We start from the raw sequence: 17,138 nt of genomic DNA, 5'->3' as shown, positions 1-17,138 counted from the left end.
TTGATTATGTTCGCCACTAGAAGGAAGGAAGGAAGGAACGCAAAATACAGTTTGATGTTAGACAATTTATCAAAGAGGATATGGGGAGGTGATATGGGATTGTTATTATGATATAATGGTCGGTGACTATACCTCCAGGCTCGAGTCACATTTTATCTTCCAACAATTAAAGAAAAGAAGAAGCGCATCACTTTTGCGTCCATATTATTCCACAGAGCAATCATCCTCCTCAAGTCTTCAAGCCTAAGAGTAGCTAGCTAGCCCAACCACTCCAATAAAGCTAGCTCCCCTTTCGGTTACAAAAGTGGTAATAGTACATATACCAGAAACTAACATGTCAAAGCAAAGCAACTGCCCCTCTTTTGTAACTTGTCTGTAGAAATCTCTATATATATAAAACAGAGGAACCACTCAAGTTGCTAGGAATTTGAGTAGAGAGTCGAGACTCTTAAGTGCATTGCATTAATCCAAAAGTATCAAAAGAAAGTAAGAAACAATACATTAATGAATTATTGAATGTGTGATGGTACTGCCTAATTAAGCATGTAAATTCAAGAGAGAGCTTCTTTGGACTTTTTTCTATGGCCCTTTTGAACATCTTCCACCACTAACTAAAGCAGCTGGAGGTCCTGGATTCTTTTAGCCCAATTCACAAAGTTAATACAAGGTAAAGAAGCAAGAAAGTTAATCATGGAATTTAAAAATAGAACTGTATGGTCTTTAATTTTGCTTTGGAAGTACTCCTCGCCACAAAAGAGTTGTGCTTTCACTTGGGAGTAAAGGGACTTAGAAAAATCTAAAATCAGTCTCTTGGAGTCCACATAGCAGAAGATGCAGTTTCGTTGGATTATTATAAAGCTTCAAAAGCATACATATAACTAAATTTTGAACAAACAAAGAAATGAAATTGAAATCTGCAACTGACAAAGGAAATATAAGCAGATCGAACTGCTCCTAGTGAAGGAAAAAAAAAACTAGTTCTTCCAACCAATGAGCAACAAACGACACTTGCCTTGCTCGACATCTCTTGAATATGAAGCAAAAAGAGAGCATTCACTGACCAATTTGTCTCTACATTCTAGCATATCCTCAGGCCACTGTCACCTTAAAAATTTCTCGGTTGGAGATCAAATGCAACAGAACCTCATGCCTGTGGTGCTTCAAACCTACCATGGCACTTATGCCTCTTCTTGAATCGGGGCAGGAAGGTTAAGATCAATTAGACTAGGCGTCTCGGATGCTTCTTGCTCATTCACAACAGTTCTATCCTCAGAACCTCCAAAAAAATGGGACCTCCTGTGACCACCTAAAGCTTGACCGGACCGGAAAACCCTGAAGCAGATGGGGCATTCATGCCCTTTGCCTTTCTTTGACACCATTTTCTTCTCAACATTGTCAGAAACATCCTGCTCAATTGTCTTGTTGTTTCTACTGGATTCTACTGTTGTATTATTACCCATAAAAGCTGGAGCATATTCATCATCGACGCTGTTCTCGCTACTTTCATTCATTGACCCACGGCAACCATTGATCTTGCTGTGGCAACTCCTCTGTCCTTTAAGAGAATGGAGTGATTTCAAACGCTCATATTCATTCTTGACCCTATTCCTTGAATCACGCTTCATTGAAGCTCTATCAACTTCCTCATATCCCTCTTCCCCTATCAAATCCTTCTCTAAAAATTCAAACTTCTTGCACTTATAATTGATCAAGCTTTTCCCCATTTCAGCATCCGAATCCTCAAATTGAGAATACAATTTCCCATTTGGCTTCTTAATTTTAAGGTTCCGGCGAAACCCATCGACAGAAACATCTGATTCAACTTTCCTGGGTCCATTTCTGAAATACCCAGAATCAGAATTCTCAGAAAGTCCAAGCTCAGAACCGTTGAAATTCCCATCTCTTGTTCTCTTCATGACCACATTGATTCCACAATTAAAGCCATCCTTTGAATCGATTTTCATATCAATAGATGAAGATTTAGCATCCAAAGTCACTGAATGATTCTCTGAAGATTCCACAACTGAATCAAGACATCCTCTATAACCAAAATCCCTAGACAACATCATCAAAGAAATAGCTACCTCCTCCTGTTCTTGCTCTACAAAAGAAGCAGATAAGGAACTATTTGACAATGAAAACTGAGAAGAGTATACACCATTAGCCTTGTACCTTAATCTCTTGGACCTCCTCTGTCCTCCCGGACCCGATGTCTCGGTATCTGACTGGTCATCAATTACAAGTTTCAGATTTCCACCAGACACAGAATGATCTTCGAACCCATTCTTTTTGACCGTAGTCTTCTCTTTCTCTGAATGACAAGCCATGTGACCACACAGAGCTTTCAACGATGAAAAACCTTTACCACATTCTTTGCACACTTTTTCTTGATTTATAGTGCTGATGCCTGAATCTGAAAACCTCCTCGATTTAATGGGATTCTCTCTAAGCACATAGCCAGATTGCCCATCACCAGATTCATCACCCAAATCTCTCTTGCTGTTAATTTTGTCAATCTTAGCTTCCCCTGCCTCAGTTGTGTATTCATAGTTATGAGACCTAATGTGACCACCCAAGGCCTTGCCACACTGAAATCTCTTGTGGCAAAACTTGCAGACAAACTTCTTCTTTCGATTTTCTTCCATTGACAAATAAAACCCAAATTGACCCAGCAATCAAAACCAAAATCAGTTACTCAAGACAGATTACCTCAAAAATAGTGCCGCATTCCATGATCAAAGAAGACCCACATACGTCCAATCCAGATCAAGCATAGCAGAGGAGAGCTGATCACAAAGTGTTTCTTCTTCCTATTTTACTGGAAATGATCAGAAGAGAATCAAGAGTTTGAGATGTGACACAACTTTGTCAAGTACAAAATCGACCCACAAACAAAAGACTCTTCAAATCCGTTTTTCTAAAGTACACAAATACCCTTTCCAGTTCGAGATAAATGTATATTGGGTATTTGGGTTCACAAAGAATTGAAGAGATGGGTGGATGATGATGACAAAGAATTGGCCAATCAAGGCACCCATCAGAGATCAACCATGACTCATTCTCCCTCTCTCTATCTGTTTTGGTTGTAGTGTAGTTGGAGGAGAATTCCATTTTCATGTTGGGAGCAAAACATTTTTAAAAAAAAAGAAAAAAGAAAATGAAAGAAATGGTAGCACGTGTATTTTAATGGGAGGTATCCGCAGTTTGGATTGAACAGCCACGATTTGTGACTCTTGAGTATCCCATGATTCTGTATTTAGTTCCTAGGTTAGAGGGGGAGCCGTCAATGTGGTCCATTTTTTGCCAAATCAAATTTTTTTGAAAGTTATTAAAAAATTTGATGATTCTCTAAATGACAAATCCAACTATATATTATTTTGCCTAAAACAAAAATCGTATGCATCATGAAAAGGTCATGGTATGTTTTTTTATTTTTTATTTTTTATTTTTTTATTTATGCATTTGATTTTTATTTTAGTCAAATAATTAATAAATAAAAACACTAGTTTACATAACAGCGTTGCTTGTGTCCTTCCCTCTTTGATAAGCCTTTGGCAAATAACCAATTTTAAAAACATATCTTGTGAAGGAAACAAATCTATATATCTCCCAAGAAAGAAAATGACATTCAACAACCTAAAATAAATTATATCTAGTGTGTTATTGGAGATGTAATCGTGTAGAGATCCAGTTCCTTGTACTTTCTTCTTACAAATTAAGCAGAAGCCAAAAAGTTTTTGAACCACTGTACAGAGTCCTTAGGGTATCTCTTGAGTTTGTCCTTGTAATCCACAAAATAGAGACCAAATCTTGAACTATATCCAGCTGCCCACTCCCAATTATCCAACAAAGACCATGCAAAATACCCCTTAATATTGCAACCATCTTCTCTGCATTGACAAAACCGCGCAAAATGAGCTTCTTATCCTCCACAAATATAATGAAATAGTAGTATATATGCGGACGATATTTTATACATACTTGATTGCAGCAAGCAAGTTTGTTAGATAGTCGTTGTGGTATTTGATCCTTTTTTCATCCTTCAGAGCATCTTTGATAGAGGTGAACGGGCTGTTTCCGTCGTCCATACCTGTGAACATCATGAGAGAACAAGAGACATTATCACTATAGATCCGGAACACAAATAATATACAAGTTTTCGAGATGGATTTACCATTTTCAGTAATGATGACCGGAGGGTTCCCGTATTTTAGCTTAATGTAATTCATTAAGCTTCTTATACCGTGTGGTACTATATACAACCATATAGAATTTGCCTGCAATTTCAACAACATAATGCAGCAGAAGAACAGAACAATGAGGGAAATGTTTCATTGACTTGTAGTAAATAAATTCATATGTTCTCGATTGCACTCATAACAGTTGTTGTAAGAGTACTCACCCGATCTCCGATAGCTTTCCCGTCTTTGAATGCTGAAAAAAATAAGAAAGAAGATGATGCATCCGATTAGCAGTCGCGGATTTAGCAAAATGACTTATTGACTCTGGGGACATTTGACAGTAGAAAAGGCAAGGGAAGGGGAAATGGAAAGTCGTGACTTACGAAGAGCAATGGCGCCAGAATCTGCCAGAGAGTCATTAAGCAAAACATTAATGATATTAGTTGAGTTTTCTTGGGCGTAATATGTAGTATAGTGATTGATGCCCACAAAATCCAATGAACCCTTAAGAAGAGCAGCTTCGGTTTTGGAGAACATCGGCAACCTGCTTCCTACTCTACTTCTCATGGAGCTCGGATAGTCTCCGAAGATCAAAGGCTCGATAAACCTGCAGTGGTGATGGATTACAGTGAACACCTTCATAAGAGGTAAAAACTTCAATATGATAAGGAAGCATGATCAATGATTACAAGTAATGGCAGTTACCAGCCAAACTGAAAATCTTGGGCTCTTTGAGTTGCTTCAATGTCATCGGTAGAGTTTGATGCTGGTTCATACCACATAACATCAAATGCTATCCCAACGGATCCATGTTGTTTTGGCTGCAAATTGATCCAGCAGTATAATTACTTGATATACAAATGAATATTTGCATAGCATGGCACATATACATTCTAAAATGTTCCTAGTCTCAAGTAGTAGGCTCTTCCGCTTGAGATTTTTGAATTTTTTTTTCTCTTTTGACATTTTATCAAATACCTTGTATTTACTTCTGTATATATCAGCAACAGCAGCATGAGAAAGGAGAGTGTTATGTGCAACAATGTAAGGCTCAGTTGCAGAGTTTCCAGCCCGACAAAAGAGCCGAAGAAGAATTGAGCAACGCCCCGGTGCCTGAAGACCCACATCATAACCTTGTATCGCAAACGTATGGGGTTCATTGAATGTAATCCAGTGCTTCACCCTGTCACCAAATTTCTGAAAGCAAGTTTCCCCAAAAACTGCAAAGTCCTTTCTGCAAATAAAATATGGTCATACATGTCATATATATTGCCCGAATCAGGCTATAGTTTCAGTAGAAAAGGCTTAATGATCAAATCCTAAAAACCATTACTCACATGATCTGAGGGCTGAGCCATCCATTATATCTGTCAGCCAAGGCTTGAGGAAGGTCCCAATGATAAAGGGTCACATATGGTACAATTCCTGCTCAGAACAACACAATTAATCAAGGTATCCATGAAAAGCTTTAGTGCTTGAGAAGCCTACCTTTGGCAAGTAAAGCATTGATCAGATTGTTGTAATGATCAACCCCAGCCTGATTTAGATCCCCTGTTCCATCTGCAAATGTACAAATTGAAATGTGTTGGTGTACTGAGAATTAAACTAGAATCATTGTATTTTATGTTTCTATTAAGGGTCTTGAAACTTACTCGGGTATATCCGAGACCAAGAAATAGAAAACCTATAAGCATCCATTCCCATGTCCTTCATAAGTTGTATATCTTCCTGTTCTCAATCAACCACAAATTCATACGTAAACAGCTACATCTTTTGTTAAAATATCGTTGCGTCACAAATATCGGAAAAAAAACCCCCATTTAATCCCAAAGGTTTAAGCTGCTCGTAGGGCTGCTTGCAAAGGAGCTGATCAGTACTATCATGTTCATGTTCATTTGTTAAGAAAAATTATCGAACTTCAGCTAATGGTACAAGATTTTAAGACTCATAATTTAATCACACTACTCCAACAGTGAATAGATAAAAACAGGTAGTTTAATAGAGAAAAATGGTAGAAGAAGTCATACATTATATCGGTGGTACTGATCTACAGCAACATCAGCATTGCTAAAATCCACTATTTTACCTGCAGTGCAAATTAAATACATACAAAGGTAAATAAATTCTTATTTTACCATTGATTTGTCATGGCTACAAGTAAACAGATTAATAAGCTTTTGGTGTTACCAGAGGAATGTGAAAATGTATCCCAGACAGAGGCACCCCTCCCATCTTCTTTGACCGCTCCTTCGTACTGCATAATATTAATACCCCTTCTTAGGAAAATTAATTTAATTTAATTAAATCGCGTGTGCTTAAATAAACAAAAAGGATTTTGTCAAACAATACTATTCAATTTAAGAAAATTTGATATAAAGGCTAAATTTGGGTCTTGGGATGCGAAATTTCTCATAAAACCCAACGTGCGTGGTTATAAGAATATTCCTTCCATAAAATTAGCCAGCTCAATGCGGCATCTAATCTATACTCCCATTGCATTGGCTGTTAATTTTTTGGTTTTTTATTTGCTATCCACATATATAATAGAACCTAGCTCAATATAATCGCCGACAATAAAAGATGAACATATATAATAGAATTTAAAATTTTCTTAGAAATACAGGAGATGGTATATTTGGCAAAACCCACAGCACTGTCAGTTTGTTTTATTCAACCCGTGAAGAGGGCTCAGTAACACGACAACCAAAGATAAGATCCACAAACATAGCACAAACAAACTGTTTTTTTTTTTTTTTTTAAAGTAAATAATTTCCAGAAAATAATTTTGGATGCTTGTGTGGAAAAGGAAAAAAAAAGAAAAGAGGAAGGTTGGAACTTGGAAGTAATGATGATGAGATTGAGAGGGTGAGAGAGACAGAGGGAGACCTGGAAAGCTGAAGAGGCGGTTCCAAAAACAAAGCCCTTGGGGAAGCTTCCTCTGTTGATTTGCTGCGAGAAGCATGTTTGAATCTCCGAAAACGCCATCACAACTACTATCAACACCCTTATAATGAGAATGTCTCTTCTAATCATCCACGTCATTCTTGATTTCATTTCTTGCTATACAGAGATCAAGACAGAGACGAACTTTTTCTCTCTACTTGCTCTTATCTGTACTCAGACCAATAGAGGTTGTAGATTTACAGGGAGATACATTCATGACATGTGTATATATAGAGAGAGAGAGAGATTGATTGATGTAAAGATGATGACAAGAAAATGAGAGCTGGAGGAGTACTGTAGAAACCAAGATGATTCATTTGTTGGCATCAATGTGAAAATGGGTTTTGTATAATTGGTTGTCTAAAATTGGCTGGCGAAATATACATACATACATATATATATATATATATATGAAAATTCTTTGGTTCACACGCTTTGACCGATACCCTTTTTGTATATTTTGTTTGTTTACTTGGTTGGAATAATCTATGAGTAATTAACACTTGTTTATTTGATTGATTGACCACACTACATCCACATTATCATCTATCTGGAACCCAATCTTGTTTTGTTCATGATCCCACACATGTCTTGAGAGACCGTGACAAGTGTGGTCCATTGTCACCGGCCTTATAGGAATGTTTGTTATCATACAAGCTGGTAGGGTTTGCTACGTTGGTTGTTTCTGCTCATTTTTTTTTAAAAGATATTTTTTAAAATTGTATCTACATACATACATGACTCACCGTTTTATCAAGAAATATATAAATATATACAAATTCTCTATGGATATCCACTTTATTGTACGAATTCACTCAGAAGTCCCATTGCTACAAATAAAAAGCGGGCATTTGTAATTTATAAGTTATGAAAGTGAGTATAAGAACAATACTTTTATATATATATATAAACCAATTCTAACATGCGTTGTCCACATATATATATATAATGGCAATTAGTTATATATGGCAATGTTGTGCACTAATGGGTTTTGTTGCGCACTTTCTTAATTTTGGCCACATTGGTATAAAATCATGTCGGTATAATCTAGCTTGTTTGCGAAAAGGATATATGTTTATGTCCACTTTGATTAGTGGGAAGTTCTAAATAGAATGTCATGATTGTGTTCATACCAACAAAACAAAAGAAGTCGTGAATTAAGCTTAATAGTCACCATATCCTCAAAATGCATAATCTAATTACACATACATCTCTTACTCCAATAACTCGAACGCACACAATCACACACACACACACACATATATAGTAAGTGTCGCTTTTTATACGGAAAAAAAAAATGACATGCAGCGCTTGAATGTGAATAATATTGGAACTCCTAATCCCTTATTTTTTTGGTAAAATATCATAAATGATTTGTCACTTAGATTAACCCTTTGTCCAAAGATACAGCAAAGACATCATCGAGGTTAATATGGAATACAAGGGACATAAGAAAACAAGATTCGCCATCAATGAATATGGAATAGTCAAATGACTTGGTGTAAAATGTTATTCTTTTCGTAACGCAATCATGTTGAAGAGAGAGACAGAGAGAGAGATCATCTTTACCTGAAGCCATCACCAATAGCAAGTAAGAGAATGTCTGACTAGAAGGATTGGAACCCATTACCTCATGGTCGACATGTGGTAGGGGGCTTAACCGACTAGGTTATGACTTAATTCTTTTTTAAAAAATAATTAAGCTGATATTATGTTTGACAATTAGAATTTTTAAAAACTAAGTAAATAAAGAATGGTTTTGCTTCCAAGCTTATGCATATATAATAATAATAATAATATGCTTGTACTGTACACCCTCTTAAAGTTAAAAGTTAAGAAACATAAAGTTTCATTATTTAAGCATAATAATAATAATAATAATAATATTATGCTTCCAAGCTTATTCACCCTGGTTTGCCTTGAAAGGAAGGACACGAGGATTTTTCAACAACTACGACATGATAAAGGTCAACGACAGTCATTTTCCAAGTTTTCATGAAATTAATTTGTAGTAGTTGACTAGTTGTCAATGTAAAAATGTCCTTTCATTGTGGACGCCGACATGGTTTGGTTTTTTTATAAGACGTGCCTACCATTTGTAAGAAGAAGAGGATGAGTTGAGTAAACCCATGTTATGGGCCGAAGCCCAATTGAGAAGCTAGAACAATAAATCATCACAAATGAACCGCCACCACACACAAGACAATGGCCCAGACTGGCTTCGTCTCTAGATTGCCCAACTGGTACATTGAGCCCAGGTTCAGCACAGCTAACGAAACAAGTCATATGACCCAATAACAGAAGAGGCCGCCTCGCCTCGCCTCTCCTCTCCTCTCCTCTCCTCTCCTCTCCAGAGTGGTACTCCACCTATGCCCACATTTCATAGAGACTTGTAAAATTAAGGTCAATTTTTTTTATTGACTGTTGTTTGCATTCACACACTAAATCCTTTTATGGAACAATATGATTTCGCAAATTTCTACCTATTTTGGAGATAATTCAACACACAAATAGAGATAGATCATAGAATAGTGTATATCTTTCAAAACAGATAAAGAGTCTATAAAGTGATAATTATTGAAGTAGCTTCAAACTTAATCACTATTTAAATCAACACTTAAGTCTTAACCACTATATATTTAAATAGATAAGTAGAAAATTAAAATTGAAATCAGAACCACCAATTAATACATTGACACCAGATCCAACGTTGTTTACGTGGCCTGTAATTCCTTAAATTCGTACCGCCTGTCATTCCAGCATCACGTAGCAGCAGCCGCTGCTGCTCTGTTACGGTTCTTAGCATCTTTGATAAAGCAAAAGCAAATTTAATGCCCTACAATTATCCCTCTTATAGTCCCTCCAAAAATATATATAAATAAAAAAAATATATTAAAAATCTGATAATGTTAAATTATATATGTTTTTAGATAAAACACCCACACCAGAAACAATCACTAGATTCCGATCTCTATCGCTATATTTCCTTTTCTGCGCCTTCGAAGTTTGAATCTCACCTAGGCTATCAACGAACCCTCGCCGGTACGCATTTAAAACTCTTTAACTGTTTTGATTGTCCTGTTGTTGTTTATGTTGATGTTTGCTTTGTTTTTTTTCGTGATCTGGTTATGTTTCCTTTTCGAGATCTGAACTTCCTTTAACTGCATTATTTAATTGGAAAGTTTTGCGTTTCTTTTTGGGTTTCTGTGATTCAGAAGGAAAGGAGGAGAAATCGGATCTGTATTTATTACTTAAGCCAAATATGTGGGATTTTAGTTTAAATCGACTTAGGCGCTGCTTATTTGGTGGTGCTTTTACTTTCCATTGCAGGTTGATCTGATTGGTTACTGTTCCTTGATACTTTCCAGAATTGGAATCTCGCTTTGCAGTTTACCGCTTCGAGAAGATACAGTCTGATTCCTTATTTAGCGCGACTGGAATTTCAGTTCTCCTATCTTGTCCTAATTTGTTCATGTTCTATAGTATTAGTCACGCGCTGATGATGAATCTGTAACACAATGAATTCTATTATGTGAGCTATCCCTGTGAAAAATCTGCTCATGTTACTTGGGAAGAGGAAAAAGGGGGTCTACGAATGCTGTTGCCACTTGGCCATATTTACTGTGAATCATTGATATAGAATTATGATGGTCTATGGTTTTGAACGTTATTGGAGATTTAGTTTTAATGAATTGGTTTTTTAGTGGTTTTTGAAGCTCAATATTTAAAGAGGTTGCACAATTTGGACATGAGAAACCCCTGGTTCAACAAATTATATCCAATTGTCTGCCCCAGACCGCCGTTCAGTTGGTTTCTTCTGTGTTTCGTCTGTGTTCTTGCCCTAATTGCAATCTTAGGATCGACCTCGTCAAATGCCTTTGATTCTCTAACTTCCATTTCTGTACCTATCCGTTTTACAAATTACAGAAGGCAAAAGGAGCAAGTTGCTGTTGATTACTTGGAGCTGAAAACTCTATCATCTGGAGCTGGTCGCCTAGAGGAACTGGGCCTTTGTGGCAAAGAAAAAGAAAATTATGTCCCTTGTTACAATGTTACAGCAAATTTGTTGGCTGGGTTTAAAGATGGGGAGGAATTTGATCGGCACTGTGAAGTGGAAAGGCAGGAAGAGCAGTGTCTAATTCGCCCTCCAAAGGACTATAAAATACCGCTAAGGTGGCCGCATGGTAGGGATGTAATATGGAGTGGCAATGTGAAAATAACGAAAGACCAGTTTCTTTCATCTGGAAGCATGACCAAAAGGTATTTCTCTCTTGCTGTTTTATTTTGATCAGTTATACACTTTTCAGTTTGACAAATGAAAATCTTGTTCAATCGGTTTATCTTCTTGCAAAATTTTCAGGTTGATGTTGCTGGAAGAGAATCAAATTGCTTTTCAATCTGTAGAGAGTTATTATAGCCACATTGCAGACCTGATAACCCCCGGAAACGAATCTGAATTTTCACGGGCTGGTGTAAGTTTCCTTTGCATTTGTAGTAAACTTTTGGGAAAACCTTGGTTTACAAAGTACAGAAAATCTTAATAGAATACTCGGCTCTTGATAGTTTAGATCTAAAGCTTACCACATCTGTGGCTAAGATTTCACATTGTGATCCATTCTTCTTCCCAGTATTTCCAAAAACAGAGATAACTACTTATGCTGTACCAATAATTTGTTAATGTTAATTCCAGGTGCGTAATGTACTAGATATTAATTGTGGATTTGGTAGCTTTGGAGCTCATCTATTGTCATTGAATCTAATGGCTGTTTGTATTGCGGCATATGAGGCAACTGGAAGTCAAGTCCAATTGGCTCTTGAGAGAGGTCTTCCAGCTGTGATTGGCAATTTCATCTCACGACAACTTCCATTCCCTCCATTGTCATTTGACATGGTTCATTGTGCTCAATGCGGAATTATTTGGGATAAAAAAGGTACTTTGTGCCCTTGTGGACTGTGAATATTGGTATTTGCAACTTTTATTGAATTTCCTTTGGGAGCCATCAAATTAGTTAAAAAGAAGTTGGATATGGCTCGGTTTATGTTTTTTACCATGATTTTGTTGCTTAAATATTTTTGTCTTGGAATTTCGGCTTTATTGTTATTACAATTGACAGCTGCAAATTGTTTCTATTGAACCTCCATCCTCAAGTTAATTTTTGATTTAGGAAGATTTTCCTTTCCTATTTACTCCTTGTGTCGGAAACTATTTGATGGGCAAATATTTTTTTAAAATTCACAAAATGACTTGGAGAAATTAGTCATATAACTACTGGATGGGTAATGTGTTATAAAAGTTAGTTATAGGTTGATTTTCTTTCTAGCTCCTCCACCCCTGTAAATGCGGTGAAGCAACTTGTTAGTCGTATCCGGGCACTTCTGAACAATCATGAATGGCAGGCGGTGGTCAAGTATGGCTTTCATGAGGCGAACCAATGTGCTGATTTCCTTGCTTCTTATGGTTGCCTATGGGTGTTCATTATTTTTTATCTCCTCCTTCTTGTATTGATCTTATCATGGCTGATTATGTAGGGGTTGCCTACCCCAGAATGGTTTCAAAATAAATTTTATCCCTCCTTTTGAGTAAAAAAAAGTTAGTTATAGGTTGATCTATGTTTTGTGGTTAAACTTAATAATTCTGAACTTTTTCAAAGTCACATTGCCGCTTTCTAACAGTGAGACCATGATACAGATGGGATGTTCCTAATAGAAGTGGATCGGCTACTCAAGCCCGGAGGTTACTTTGTTTTAACTTCACCTGCAAGACCACATGAGAGCTCATTGAATAAGAAGAAGGGAAGCCTGCTAATAGCATTGAAAGAATTCACTGAAAATATCTGTTGGGAGCCTCTAGCTCAAGGAGACGAGACTTCCATTTGGCAGAAAACCGAACATGCTGATTGCGCATCACGGTGAGGACAGTTTGAATACCATGTACAATACCCTCGATAACCTTAAGTGCATTGAACAATTGAACATTTCCCTCATATGGTCTCACCTTGTGACTTGTCTTGTTTGAATACATAGAGCTTCCAATTTATCCACTTCTTAAACTTGTTGGTAAAACAGTGTAATCTTTTCTGTCTTTTTCTGACTGTAGCAAGCAGAATGCTGCTCCACTGTGCAAAGAAGGGGATGATGCTCAATCATATTATCAACCCCTTGTCTCATGTATAAGTGGAACCACCAGCAAACGCTGGATTCCCATTCAACACAGGTCTTCTAGTTCCCAGTTGAGCTCAGTTGAACTCGAATTTTATGGAAAGTATTGGTCCAACAAATTTTCTTTTTTTATTCTGCTTCCTAACTGTATGTTGTTTTAGTTCTGTTATTTTGCTTTTTATTTTTATTTTTTTTCATTTTTAGATCTTTGACTGAATGTGCTGTAGCTTGGTTATTGCATTTATTGGCCACACATTATATTCCTATACTAGTTTATTGATCAAGTTTATCCTTGCAGGAGTTCAGGCTGATGATTTCAATGAAAACTTACAGTTTTGGAGATCGGCTTTAAAGAACTATTGGTCTTTGCTTACGCCATTAATTTTTTCTGACCATCCTAAGAGGCCAGGCGATGAAGATCCATTGCCTCCATTTAACATGATACGTAATGTGATGGACATGAATGCTCATTATGGGGGTTTGAATGCTGCATTTCAGGAGGAAAAGAAATTAGTGTGGGTTATGAACGTTGTGCCCGTTAAGGCTCGTAATACTCTTCCTCTCATAGTTGATCAAAGATTTGCTGGTGTTTTACATGACTGGTAAGAAATATCCAGTTTATTAGAACAAAAATATGTCTACATTTTAACAGAGATATAAGATTGCCTACATGAAAGTGATAGAGGGAGTTATTGTCATTTTCTTTTCTTTTCTTTCTTTGGCAGGGTGATAGAGGAGTTTTTACTATTTTTTTTTTCCTTTTCTAAATTCTGTCATCCCTTTTCTGTTACCATCTCATAAGTTTTCAATAATCAAAATCTTTCTTCTGTGTAGTTTACTCAATTTGATCATTTATTGTTAACATCTTGAATATGATACTTCCCCCGATTATTTGACGGTGATTTTACTATTCATATCTATTCTTTTTAATAAGCGGTGATTTTACTATTCATTTTTTTAATAAGCGTTTGTTGACTTCTCTAGAGTCTAAAATTTGTTTATGAACTGTAATTTGTTGCTGGAGCTCAAGATTAAGTACAATGTGCATTGGTTTTTGGCACATTTAACACAATTTGAGACCAAGGTGATCAGAAAGTTTTTTGTTTTCTTTTTTGGGCTCCTTGTTCTCATTTCTCTGTTCTTCTGTGCTGAGTTTTTCCACGTTACTATGGTTAGAGAAAAAGTTTATCCTTCTCAACTTCAGGAAATAGTTTCATGGATGCCATTATCTTTTGGTTTGCAGGTGCGAACCCTTCCCAACGTACCCTCAAACATATGACATGCTCCATGCCAATGGGCTCCTTTCACATCTCAGTTCTGAAAGTTGCAGTATGATGGACTTAATGCTAGAGATGGATCGAATCCTACGATCTGAGGTAATTCTATCATATTTTTACTATCTTTCATTCTTTCTCCTAATTTATGCTTACATTTTTTATTTAAAGCAGTCCTGATGCAAGACAAATGAACTTGTTCTAGACTTCTAGCCTAGACATTAAGTCCCATGTTAGATCTGATAAAAAAAAATAGATACAGTAATCAATAATTAGATTAGAGACTAAATACACAGCAAAATATGGAAGTCAGGTGCTCTATCAGAAGAGCATGGAAATTCAGATCTGATAAGAACGAGTTATCCGATCTCAAATTTATAGGCATTATTAGTTGGATCAGTAGTCAGTGCCTACAAGTCTCCTCAAGAAATTTGGTAGAAACTAAAAATAACTGTAGTAGTTTTGCGTCCAATTTTTGTTATTTGAAAGAATCTGTGTGTAGAATTTTGACATTTGAAATTTTTTTCAAAATTCCTCTGCAAATTAGTTATTTCAGGATTTGAACAGACTCTTTTAGAGTGGGGAATCTTGAATTATCAAAAATGTATCTTGCAGAGTTAGAAGGCTTTTTCAAGTGGCTTTTATATGCACTTGAATGGTTGAATGGTCTTTAGTGAGAGATATTGACAGGGCAAAGAGAATGTTGGAGAGATGCAGAAATGTTGCTCCATCAGAATGTGTTGAGAGAATAACCACGAAGGTTATAAACTTTTACATGGAAATCTTACTTTAATGCCAAAATATGCATCCTACCTAGTCAGTAATACTGATACACGATCTTTGCGGCCATGACATGCAAAGAAGTAAAGCTCTTGACTTTTTCTTGAGGAGAGTATGAGATATGTTTCTGCCATTATTGAAATACGCCAGCCAAAAATTTTCCCTTTCTTTTCTCATTCTTCGTATCCTATGCAAACCCCTTGAGTTGGATTTCCGATGCCACATCCTTCACATGGTCATTCTGTATTTGCCACATTAAGTCCTCAGTAAGGTAGTTCTAGAAAGCAACTTGTCATTTCATTTTTAAGCTATTGTGGTTTGAATCTTTTCACTGTCTTTGATCTAAAGTCATACTATCCTTTATTTTGCTCAATGTTATTACGTTTGGTTGCTAGGGATGGGTTGTTCTTTCTGATAACTTGGGAGCTATAGAGATGGCACGCATGTTGGCAACCCAGATACGCTGGGAAGCAAGGGTGATTGACCCACATAATGGAAGTGACCAGAGGTTACTTGTATGCCAGAAACCGTTTGTCAAGAAATAACGGATGCAGTTTCATGAGATGCAAGTCACGGTAGTATGCAATGCTTCTCTCAGGTAATTCCTCTAACCCCTCTATTAACTTGAAAATTGGAAGATTTGAAATTAGAATGTAAATTTTAAGAAGCGATGTTACACTAAGAGAATTAGATACTACTCTTGATTGATTATTGGTTAGTTAACCAGCCAGTCCTAGCCTTGTTGAAAGTTGAAGTTTGGGTTGCTCTAGGGTTTTGGTCCATTATCAGATGTGGTAGTTAGGGCAACAAACAGGTTATAAGTGATGCTAAATTGCTAATTCTATAGCTGCTTTTGTGGGCTTTGCTTTTTTCCTTTTCCCTTTTTTCGCCCAACAAATTAAAGCTGCACACTGGAAATTTACACCAAACAGTCTATGTTTAATTTACGAATGTTGTTTTCATAGAGTTGTATTGTCCAGTGGACATGGGCTTAGAATTTAGGAGTCGATAAAATGAGACAGTATTAAAGTTTTCTTGATCTAATGGACTGAGCTCACGAGGCTTTTCTGGTTTACATTTGGTCGTGAGTCAGTGGTGGTTACGAATGGAATGGAGATTCAAAGACTTTTAACCCTAAAGCTTTTTATTTTTGTTACCTCTGATAACAGTCTCAGCTGAGAAAAACTAATTTGAAAAAGCTGCAGATTAATGGTCAGATTGGCTGTTAGGGACACTCTTTTGGCCCCTTTTGGAGATAGTTGCTAATAGCAAGCAAGTAGAACATAGTGATAATGATGGTAATGACATAAAAGTAGTTTTGTCTGTGACTTGACAATATCTTATTCTTCTTTTTTTTTTTCTTCTGCAGAGCATGAATCGATTGGCAGCATTGTGTGAATTTGCTCACAGATTGATTGTCTTCAAGTCAAGGGTACGTGGAAGCTGTCGATTTGACTCGTAAGTAACTGAAATTCTTTTCTTTTTTTGGTTGAGGCAATTGTAGCAAATTCATTCGTCCAATTTTTTGGGTTTGCATATCTTTTTTTTTTCTTCCGGATATTGAACTCTGTACTGGAGGATCACTGCTGTTGAGTAAATGATGTAATAGTAGCAATTATCTATCTTCTGTTCTGAGCTTGGTATCCTTGGTGTTTTGGTGAATTTAGTAAGTATTTTTATAGCTCAGTTATCTTTTGCTCCACAGCATATGGATTTGAAGATCACCCTGCCCTGTCTTTTAATCTATAATAGCATCTTCTCTGGTCTTTATTGCAAAGACAAATGATGAGAAAGAGAGTGT

At 36.6% G+C, this 17,138-nt stretch overlaps 3 protein-coding genes across 6 annotated transcripts; 1 reads left to right on the top strand and 2 right to left on the bottom strand.

Annotated features, from left to right (window-relative positions):
* Positions 1-879: 879 nt before the first annotated feature.
* Positions 880-3,197, bottom strand: LOC120011783. Its single transcript, XM_038862909.1, has one exon. The coding sequence runs from the start codon at positions 2,643-2,645 to the stop codon at positions 1,179-1,181; it is 1,467 nt and encodes a 488-aa protein (XP_038718837.1). The 5' UTR covers positions 2,646-3,197; the 3' UTR covers positions 880-1,178.
* A 309-nt stretch (positions 3,198-3,506) lies between these two features.
* LOC120005268 (beta-glucosidase 40-like) lies at positions 3,507-7,468 on the bottom strand. Its single transcript, XM_038854814.1, has 13 exons — positions 7,068-7,468; positions 6,369-6,435; positions 6,209-6,267; positions 5,834-5,909; positions 5,670-5,741; positions 5,519-5,606; positions 5,160-5,415; positions 4,887-5,002; positions 4,565-4,788; positions 4,403-4,434; positions 4,175-4,277; positions 3,982-4,090; positions 3,507-3,890 (listed from the first exon to the last, which is right to left on the bottom strand). The coding sequence occupies exons 1-13, from the start codon at positions 7,233-7,235 to the stop codon at positions 3,716-3,718; spliced, it is 1,545 nt and encodes a 514-aa protein (XP_038710742.1). The 5' UTR covers positions 7,236-7,468; the 3' UTR covers positions 3,507-3,715.
* Positions 7,469-9,977: 2,509 nt separating this feature from the next.
* LOC120015564 (probable methyltransferase PMT4) lies at positions 9,978-17,018 on the top strand. 4 transcript variants are annotated; one of them, XM_038868064.1, is made up of 10 exons: positions 9,978-10,166; positions 10,455-11,384; positions 11,485-11,596; positions 11,815-12,055; positions 12,814-13,033; positions 13,222-13,382; positions 13,582-13,885; positions 14,527-14,659; positions 15,173-15,608; positions 15,733-15,874. In XM_038868064.1, the coding sequence occupies exons 2-9, from the start codon at positions 10,873-10,875 to the stop codon at positions 15,176-15,178; spliced, it is 1,689 nt and encodes a 562-aa protein (XP_038723992.1). In that variant the 5' UTR covers positions 9,978-10,166; positions 10,455-10,872; the 3' UTR covers positions 15,179-15,608; positions 15,733-15,874. The 4 variants fall into 4 exon arrangements, with proteins under 4 accessions (XP_038723992.1, XP_038723983.1, XP_038723975.1 ...); XM_038868055.1 differs by lacking the exon at positions 15,173-15,608 and adding an exon at positions 16,707-17,018 and having other exon boundaries at positions 9,987-10,166; positions 10,493-11,384; positions 15,733-15,935; XM_038868047.1 differs by lacking the exon at positions 15,173-15,608 and adding an exon at positions 16,707-17,018 and having other exon boundaries at positions 9,987-10,166; positions 15,733-15,935.
* Positions 17,019-17,138: the final 120 nt, after the last annotated feature.

Source organism: Tripterygium wilfordii, chromosome 2, assembly GCF_013401445.1.
Source record: "Tripterygium wilfordii isolate XIE 37 chromosome 2, ASM1340144v1, whole genome shotgun sequence".
Lineage (NCBI taxonomy): Eukaryota > Viridiplantae > Streptophyta > Magnoliopsida > Celastrales > Celastraceae > Tripterygium > Tripterygium wilfordii.
The sequence above is the reverse complement of the archived record's forward strand: the minus strand, read 5'-3'. Positions and strand labels throughout refer to the sequence as shown.